This window comes from Camponotus floridanus, unplaced genomic scaffold (genome assembly GCF_003227725.1).
Source record: "Camponotus floridanus strain SB8 unplaced genomic scaffold, Cflo_v7.5 scaffold58, whole genome shotgun sequence".
NCBI lineage: Eukaryota > Metazoa > Arthropoda > Insecta > Hymenoptera > Formicidae > Camponotus > Camponotus floridanus.
The window spans coordinates 130,122-139,766 of record NW_020229747.1 but is presented as its reverse complement, the minus strand read 5'-3'; the positions used below and the strand labels follow the sequence as shown (position 1 = coordinate 139,766).

General features: G+C 41.7%; 1 protein-coding gene across 9 annotated transcripts; it reads right to left on the bottom strand.

Moving 5' to 3' along the window:
* Positions 1-493: 493 nt before the first annotated feature.
* Positions 494-8,445, bottom strand: LOC105256868 (putative E3 ubiquitin-protein ligase UNKL). Of its 9 annotated transcripts, none has more exons than XM_011267119.3 (12): positions 7,882-8,444; positions 6,986-7,195; positions 4,276-4,698; positions 3,871-4,094; positions 3,300-3,442; positions 2,890-3,069; positions 2,623-2,815; positions 2,274-2,542; positions 1,973-2,185; positions 1,730-1,885; positions 1,466-1,645; positions 495-1,320 (listed from the first exon to the last, which is right to left on the bottom strand). In XM_011267119.3, the coding sequence occupies exons 1-12, from the start codon at positions 7,938-7,940 to the stop codon at positions 1,162-1,164; spliced, it is 2,409 nt and encodes an 802-aa protein (XP_011265421.1). In that variant the 5' UTR covers positions 7,941-8,444; the 3' UTR covers positions 495-1,161. The 9 variants fall into 9 exon arrangements, with proteins under 9 accessions (XP_025268637.1, XP_011265421.1, XP_011265424.1 ...); XM_011267122.3 differs by having other exon boundaries at positions 1,466-1,627; XM_011267120.3 differs by having other exon boundaries at positions 3,300-3,430.
* Positions 8,446-9,645: the final 1,200 nt, after the last annotated feature.

The following is a 9,645-nucleotide window of genomic DNA, read 5'->3' as shown; positions in this document are numbered from 1 at the left end:
TTGTAGCTTTAATATATTCTATAAATGTGAGAGAAGCGACAGAACAAAAAGAAAGAGAAGAAATAAAAGAAAAATACAAGCGGTAGGTATATATCGATTAGAGACAACAGAAAAAAAGGAGAAAAGAAAACGATATATATTTATTCATATAATACCTGTTTTATATAATAAAATTGGTTACTACCTATCTCGCGGTTGTTTTAAACTCCCGCGATACTCTAGTATTACAACTATAAATTTCATGTGTTGTGTATGTGTGTATGTTATGTATGTATTAGATATATATAAAAACCTAGAAATTTTATATATATATATATATATATATATATATATATATCTCTTATATAATATTTATATTTTCAAAATATTAGGTTTTCAACGAAAAATATAAAATTTGTTAATACTTATATATTTTATCATATTCAGTACGAATCAGTTGAAAAATCCTATTAAATATATATATAGATTTAAATATAATAGAAATATCATTTCTTCTGTGACATACGTTTCACAGCTCAATCATTGAGAAAAGATTTTCCCATTATTTAATGTAAAATGGGAAAACACTTTTGTTGCGTTTATTATTATAATAATTAATTTGTTTTAAACAATTATATAATTTTCGAGGTCCCGGAACTTTGTCGACAATTGCGATTATATTATTTTCGCGTTAAATGTTTTGTAATTCGCGCGCGCAAATGTATCGCAATATATTTAATACACTGCCAAATATGTATCTTGAGTACATAAAATATTTTCTTCCTTTAGCAGATAGTGTTAGGATGCCATTCCTTGTAGAATTGTATTTAAAAATGTGATATCTGCTGAATTATAATATTGACAGAAAAAAATATCAACATAATGTATAACAAGATTACAAGATAAAAAAAAAAGTCCTATCATATTCGTACTTTGGCGACGATGAATCAATGGTATTCTTATAAACGATCCTTATTATTCGCGAGCACGTGCTTATCGCGTTAAGAAAGTTTTCATTTTTGTCACTTTTATCAGAGTATTAATAAAAATACAAGTTCTTGCAAAATCGTGATACTACTTACATGATATTTTTTAAAGACTGTCCCCCGCCCTTTCTCTTTTTTTCTTTTTCTACAAAGCGGAAATTGTAACAACAACTGGATTCTAGGGGAAGGTTCGGGCCTAACTTGTTGAGACGACTGGAGTCTGGCAGTACGGGCACTCGCGCTGATTCGGAGCGCACGTCGAACAGACTACGTAATGATTGCAGGGTGATAAGGTAACCGTACGATTTTGTTCCTCGCAAACCATGCACTTTGTTGCAGTTTCCCTATACAGCACCTTAGAGAATACAGCGATAAAATGTAAGCGTATACTCTGTATATTTTTTTCTCATCATAATTATTTAATTTATTTAAAAATTAGAAATGTCGGTTTTATATATAGGAAAAGAATTGAGAATATAAAAGACTTCTTTATTTCTTACCTTTTCCACTTCTTCGAGATCTAAACGCAATTGCGACTGAATTGATTTCAAAGTAGCTATCGATAACGACCTGAGCTCGCTTATTCGTCTCACTGAATGAAGATACGGGCCACCATTAGACGCCTCATTCTCGACCCTGAGTGCTTTCATCTGCATTAAAGCCTGCAAAAAAAAATCATTCTGGCAAATTGAATTTCAATTATCCAGAGAAAAGCGCTCAATTAGTGAACAAAAGGTTTATCTTATTTTGAACAAAATATTTACCTCGTCCCTCTGTTGCTCGGCTATACCGGCTTTTCTTTTTGCCTCTTCGCTTTCCAATTGCCATGCCGCGCAAGCCGCGCGTGCTTGATTGATACGCTCATCCCATGTTGCTAATTGTGCACGGCTAGAGGTCAATTCATCTCTGAGCCTTTGTACCTGTGACATGTGTATATATGTATAAATGATGCTGTATCTCATTTCCGAGATACTGGGAAAAGAAAATTCTTTAAAATTGATTCTAACCTCGGACAACGATCCGGTGTTACTTGGACTAATGGAAAATGCATTGACCAATGGAGATGCCGGCAGAGTGGATTGCGTGCGCGACGGGGACATTCCTTGGCTCGCGAAATCGAATAAGCTACTATTGAATCCGCTAAGCTTAGAAGCCGAGCTGCTAAGTTGCGAAATGTGATTGCTAAATGGATCCGCTATCTGATTCATAAATGGCAATGTCTAAAAATAATTCGAGAAATATCAGTAAAAGAATTTCATAGTTTTTCAAACAATTGTAAACACACGCACAGAAATAGTATCGACTTACAGATTCCATGGAGTCCTGATGAGAGAATCTCGATCCGGTGAGAAAACCAGTCTGCAATTGTTGAAGCGGACTCGACGTCGATGGCGAAAAATTAGTGAGAACGGAACGTTCAGTCATGCCGGGTATATTGACCGGAGCTGAGCTACCGAGTAAACCAGAGCTAGCTAGGCCTGCTGATATCGAATTACCGATTGGTGAATTTGTATCCCTATGAATTGAATCGACTAAATTTAACGGATCATCTAGATGTAATTCGTCTAGTGCGTTTCCTGAAAGAGATCCAATGTCGATGATGTTTTGTCGAATATCACGCGTAGTGAACATTTCATGGATATTAAAAATCACTTACCTACTACAGATTCGACAGTGTCGTTTGAATAAAACGAATTTGACAGCGGTGAAACGGTAGTTGTTAACGAATGACTACTTAACGTCCCATTCAAATTGTACGCAATGTAGAGACTTTGTTTCTGTTGAGCTTTTTCAGCTTTAGTTAATAATGGATCGCTATCAATTGCGATCATTTGTTTTCGAATTTCATTCTGGAATTAATGTCATTAATGTCGAGACAACATAATTACAAACAATGCATATTACATTTAAAAATAGAACTTACAACTTGTATGAGAGAACTGGGATTATAGAGTATGCTCGTAAGTTTTTGCTGCGCAGCCGCATTTATACCAGAATTGGTATTATTGGAATTATGCAGTTGAGCACCAGGTGCTTTGCTGTGTGAACTGTTACTTCCTAAACTGCTGGTGCTGGCCGATTCCGAGACTTCACCGCTTCCATTCTGTAATTCAGTCGATACATTTTTAATATATGCGTGCGTGGGCACGCAAATTGTGAATCAACTCTTATCGATGGGACATGGATACTTTTAAAGGCATCATAGACTCAGATTCTGGATTAGTTTTTAATTTTTTAAATAATTTTCAAAAAATTATTCTATCTTACTCTATTTTTTTTATTTAATTCGAAATTAAAAGCAGAGTTTATGAAGAAAATGGAAAGGAAACTCACACTACTGTCACTGAGTTGTTTATCCTTGTCGTGTGAGCGCTTGTCAGGTGGAAGTGCATTGCTGAGTATATCGGCCAGATTCGCACCGCAATCTATAGGTACCGCCATATCCCTCGCCAGGCTCATTTCTTCTGTTGGCAACACTGCTTCCATCAACACACCATACCAACGTCCCAATATATCAATTTTGAGATATACAATTTTGACGACTAAGATTTATCATTTATGTGAAATATCAAATTATCACTTGTCAGGCTCTACGTGTACGGGTATTCCGAATTTTTAACTTGTGCAAGAAATTTACGAATGAGCCCGACTTGCAAGCGTGCAATCGTTATGCAAATTTGTAACGTTAAGAAAAAGAACGACAGATTATTTCACTCTAGTTCAATAGTGAAACAAGTAAATGTACACACATATTTGTATGTATGTATGTATATATGCGTTAAAAACATAAATTATATGTACGCATATTAAATGTACACGCACAATACATGTGTGTACATTTATCATATCACATTGCTAAACTGCATAAAGCTCGTATATAATATAATAGGACTGTTTTACGTACGATTGACGAGTGTACACTCACGGTCAACATGCGCGAAGGCGCAAAAGACTCCGCGTGGACAATAGCCGGCCTGTTGCACGTCGTTGCATTTGGTGGATTTGTAAATCTCGGGATGGAATTGCTGTTCCGTCCGTGTGTGACAATACGTGCACGCATCTCCCTGTTCGCAGTTGCCTGGCTCGCCCCATTCCTCGCCGTGTTTCACATTCGGGCATGGCGTCGATCTAATTGCCGAGATGCAGATATATATATATATATATATATATATATATATATATATTTATATATACTTGTAAATATTGTTTATAAATATATATATATATATATATATATATATATATATACATCTAGATATATACAGCTCTCTCAATTAATTGCGGTGTATTAATCGATTGCTCGTTTTACCGATATTTGTATTTCCGTGGACTGCGCCTCTTATCCTTGCTGTTGTGATATTGCGGACAGGCGTAGCCTTGCCGACACAGCCTCGGAGGTCTCTTGCACGGCTCTGTCTTGTAATTGCTGAGCACATAATTCGTGTCCTGCCACTTTGGATCCTCGTTCATCAGATTTCGCTCCTTGTCGAGTATATTAGGCCCGTTGGATGAAGAATTTGGGTCAGAATCGGGATTCTCCAAAGCCTGAATTTCCTTGATATCGTACACGGGCGGACGCAGATCGTGATTGCCGTGCGCGAAGGCGCAATGCGGGCCATTTTTCACGCAAAATCCACGTGTGTCGGTGTCGTGAACGCACATGCACGTCTTGTAGTAACGCAGATGATAACGTCTCTCTGTATCACCCGCGGTACGATGCAAAAATGGGCACCTGTTTAACAATGAGACAATTTTTATTATTTTTTGTCAAGCTATATTATTATATTTTCTTTACGTATATAAAATATACACACACAGTTATTACAGTTATACAGATCGAGTAAAATTTTCCTCGGAGAGTACGTTTTGGAATGTACCCTTAATTAGTAAATCTGCGCGTGTATTTTTTTCAAGAAATTATTTTTTCGCAATAATAAATAAGCGAAATGAGTAAACATTGCACGATACTAAAAATAAAATAATTTTAATTCTGAATTGTTACATAATATATTTTTGAACATATTTCTTTTCGTTGTTTCAAGTAAACAGTAAACAATTGAACGAGCATCTCTTATCGCTATTATATAATGTCCCTATAATAATATTGTGTCGCCAAAGAGATTTTCAATCGAATGACGAGCAAAATTGTAATATATTGATTATGCTTTACGATTCGAATAAGATTTAGATACATGTTATGATTCTTTGTTGTGCCATCGTGCCAAGTACGCGAGGGAAAATCGATAAGAGCAAGCTCCTTTGTTCGTAACGCTGAGAATTTTGGACAAGTTTATCGTAATTGTTGGATGAAAATTGCTTTATGTACATTCATCGAATGTATATAAAGAAAAATTTGTCAATCACCAATTTCCAAGGTATCCGTAGATTATTGTTTTTTGCATAAAAAATTGAGACGACACTTTTATCCCTTTTACAAAAGGCATCCTATGATTAGCAATCTTTTTTTCCACTGTTACAAAAATATTGTTATAATGTATATGATAATTATATATATATATATATATATATGCAAATTGCAAATAAAGAAACTAATTGATACATACGCTGTGACAAGTGGCAGGAAATCTTTTCAATTCTTTTAAATAAAAATGGAGAAAAAAGTCATTCATCTCATTTATCGTAGGAAAACGTATGATTTATTTATAACTTTTGTAATTTGTAAATTGTCGACTACAAATATCCGCGGGCATTTACGCAAATATGTACGACACGAGCGTATGTGTTGCGTGTCGAAACAAAGTTTAAAAAAGTTGGAGCAAGAGAAATGTTAATTTACGCGCAAGTAATAATGTCATTTGATTATTTGCGGCAAGCGCACGTTAAATTGACACCGCGTAAATTAACGATTTTAACACGTAAAAGAAATTGTCTTTTTACCTTGAAATAGAGAAAGATGGAAAAAGTAGAATCGATCGTATAATAATCAAGAGCTACAAATTGTGCGTGGGTGTATCCTGAAATGATTATATATTATCGAAATCGTGGATATTGTTGAAAGAAATATCGAAAAAGCCTCGTTTTTTTTTCGGACATTGCGAGGTGTCAAGTTGCAATGTCAGTTTTGGCGGGCAATTGCAAAAATTACGCGTGCGTTACATATACGTGTCAACGACCATCGCAAAATGACGCCGTGCGCGTGCGAGCAGAGTGCGTCTCCTTCTTTATTTTTCTCCCCCTCTCCAAGCTCGATTTCCGATCTTTCGTAACCGAGCTCGAAGCGCGAGGAATGTCCTTCCAAGTCCGCGTTCGGAGAAGCGTTTTGTATAATTTCGCGCGCGGCGAGGCTCCCCCCGCGAAATCTTTGGAATCCGATATACGAGAGAAAGGTGTAACCGCATTAGGTTCACAATTGGGCTAAATCGCGCGCGCGACGCTCCAGCTGAGCGAATACCTTCGATTAACGTAGGAACGTAGGTGGTCGCGAATCTATCTAAAAATCTAGAAAGTAAAAGAGCAAAAACGCGACGCGCGTTTTACCAATTCTTTCCTTTCTTTTTCGCTCGTGTCCCCGTTCAAGTCTCAAGCAACAATGATTATTTCTCTGCGGGGGATGATAGAGCCGCGAGCGCGGTAAAACGTAAATACACATATGCGCACGCGAGACACGTAACGCATTACGTGTGCATATGTCGCGCGTACGATACGCGCACACATGCACGTCGCATCTATCGCTTATCGATGCGAGCGAGAGCGTGCCATCTTGCCCGCTCGCGCGCGCGCGCACGCACATACGCATCCGCGCGTACACGTACGCGGAGGCACGTTCCCACGTATCTACATCGGCGGAGAGTAAACGTCAGTTTTTCGAGGAGGGACAATGTCCCGAATGTCTCGTTCCCGCTCTCGGAAGACGCGCGACAAGCCGTCCGTGTCCGTTCGCCCAGAGGGCGAACGACGCAACGCGTAATATCGAGAAGAGAGGAAAAAAAAGGTGGCCCGCACGCCCGCACGCACTCACAAGTCGCATGTACGCAGAAATGTAAGAGAGCGAAACTTACTCGTCCCCATCGGGGCAGATGCCAGTGGTCTCGTCGTACTTGGTGCAATAATTGTCGGCGCTATAATTGAAGGTGCGGTCCCTCTTTCTCACCGGCCTGCGCCTCCGCTGGTTCATAAAGTGCCAGTTGAAGCACGTGAAGGGTCTGTGCTGCGTGCATTTGCGTTGTATGAAGAGAGGACATTGCTCGACGCGGAATTCTTTCAAGTATCTGGAATGCGAATCCGCGGTACTAGACATTATTTTCGCCCGAGATACTTTTCCCGCTGCCGCCTCGTTGCTGCCTCGCCGCCGTGTCGTCGTCGCTCATACATGTACGATTTTCGCGGATCGTGGGACGCGCGCGTCGCGTTTCAGTCGCGTTCGTTGCTCGCGGCTCTCCCGTTCTTTTCTCCCTCTCCCTCTTCCTCGCCCTCTCGCGCGTTCATTCTCTCCCTCTCATTCTCGCCTTCGCAAACGTTCCCCTCTCTCTCCCCCGTCCTTTCGTTCGCTCTCTAGCACCGTTACCTTCTACTTTTATCCTCCCTCTCCCTCTTTCGATACTAATTTTCTTCGCACTGCACTTTTGGCGGTGGGTCGCGCACTTTCCGGCACAAATGGCCAACTCACTCGCCGTCTTTCGCTCGATGTCTTTCTTTCTCTTTCGCTCGCTCGCTCCCTCTCTCTCTCTCTTTCTCACTCACTCACTCACTCACTCACTCACTCACTCACTCACTCACTCACTCACTCTCTCTCTCTCTCTCTCTCGCTCGTTGTCGCTCGCTATACTTTTTCCCCCCGATATACAGCGACGGATATACACGTACGATGCGCGACACGTCCCGCGTTCCTCCGCGCGAGTTATCTCACCGATCTCACTTGGGCCTCGGCCCGGTCCGACCAGCGGGCGCTACTTACGTGTAATGATTCGCCTTTTCCGCCTGAGCTGTCAACAAAGGTTTCGAGTCGGACTTCATCTTGGATACAACAACGCGAGCCGACCAACCGCGCTCGCGCACAAACACACGCACTAACACGTACGGTGTACACCACCGACCAACACGGCGCACCGTCTCGATCGTCGTCCTCGCCGTCGCCGTCGCCGTCGCCGTCACCGCCACCGCCGCCGCCGCCGCCGCCACCGTCGTCGTCTTCGTCTTCGTTTTCGTCTTCGTCGTCGTCTTCGTCGTCCTCGTCTTCGTCGCTGTCGTCGTCGTCGTCCTCGTCGCCGTCGCCGCTGTCACTATCCCCAGCAACACCGCCACTCGCGTTACCGCTACCGCTACCGCTATCGTTGGTGCCACCGTCGCCGTTTATCGCCCTTGCCGTTCTCGCTCTCGCTCTCCTCGTTCCCGTTTCCGTTCCCGTCGTCGTCGTCCTCGTCCTCGTCCTCGTCCTTGTCCTCGTCCTCGCCGTCACCGCTGCCGCTCGCGCTCCGTACCGGTCCGTTTCGACGTTCCTCTTTCCTTCACCCCGCCGGCCCACCGCCCGGCCCACTACGCGCGGATTCTATTGGACGAGGAATGCGGACCGCGCGACGCAATATACCCTGTACGCGCCTCGCGAGCCAATCGCCGCCTCCCCTCGCCGTCACGTGACGCGCCGTCTTTCAAGGTCATTCATGTTTTGGTTTACGCGTAAACAGGCGTCCGCGATTCGACGCGTCACGCCGATCGCCGGTCCGTCTGCCCTCGTTCATAACCTTTTTGGAAATTGCACATTTTTACTCTCGGGGAAACGACTAGGTCTCGCACGTGCGACTCTGTTGTCGACGGAGAGAGAGAAAGAAAAAGAGAGAGAGAGAGAGAGAGAGAATTGCTCCGTCAAAAGCGATTTGGCAATTTTGACACGCATCTCGAGTGTTTTCGCTCCTCCTTTCTCTCACGAGGAATGTTATCGAGTCACGAGTCGGATTATCGAAATGCAAAGCTACGAGATAAGCCAAGAATGTCTTAACGTTATATTTTTTTTAATCTCGATAGAGACACAAGCATGGATCGTGCCGCTTTCACGTGGACATCTTACGCATTTGCCGTCGTATTTGTTTTCCCGTTTGTTGTCATCGAGTCTCTTGACACTTGGAAACTGAAAGAATCGATAATGTTGTCTTTCTCTCTCTTTCGGCAAGATGGAAAGAGATGACGCAGTCTCGAGAGAAAAAATAAATTTACAATTTAATTACCACTCGTGTTGCCTTTAATTATTAGTCATCAGGAGAGAAAAAATTATTTTTATAAAACGAGAAAAATAGAAGGACGTGCGTTATCGCATGTGTGATTCTTCAATCTCTCGCTTTCATTGAATCGCCGCCATAGCGTATAAAATGTATAGACGGAAATTCGATTTCCGTAATGACGGGTAGATTTGCGACAAAGAGGGGGCAGTCACTCTATCCACCTATCACAAATTAAATCGAGCCTCGTTCGAAAGCAACAAAGCAAAGGGCGTTTTTCAGCGAGCGACACAGAGCAGAGAATCATTTCGTCCTTGTTTGCATTTGGTAACCAACAAGGACAAAATGATATATTGTGTCCCTTGCTAAGAAACGCCCAAAATTACATTCGTTCCTATTTGGCAGCTAATTTCCGTCCATGTACTTTACATATTACGAATATGCCGCCAAAGTTCGCGATCGATGGCGACCTCTTGTTCGAATTTTATGCGGGAACATGATTATTCAAC

What these genes read in the sequence shown, in the direction of transcription:
- LOC105256868 (XM_011267119.3), bottom strand. Translation starts at nt 7,940, where the DNA reads ATGAAGTCCGACTCGAAACCTTTGTTGACAGCTCAGGCGGAAAAGGCG. An exon ending in ATCTGCCCCGATGGGGACGA is followed by an intron (nt 4,699 to 6,985) that starts GTAAGTTTCGCT and finishes ATTGTTAAACAG; the next exon opens with GTGCCCATTTTTGCATCGTA. An exon ending in AACAACTCAGTGACAGTAGT is followed by an intron (nt 3,070 to 3,299) that starts GTGAGTTTCCTT and finishes ACTGAATTACAG; the next exon opens with AATGGAAGCGGTGAAGTCTC.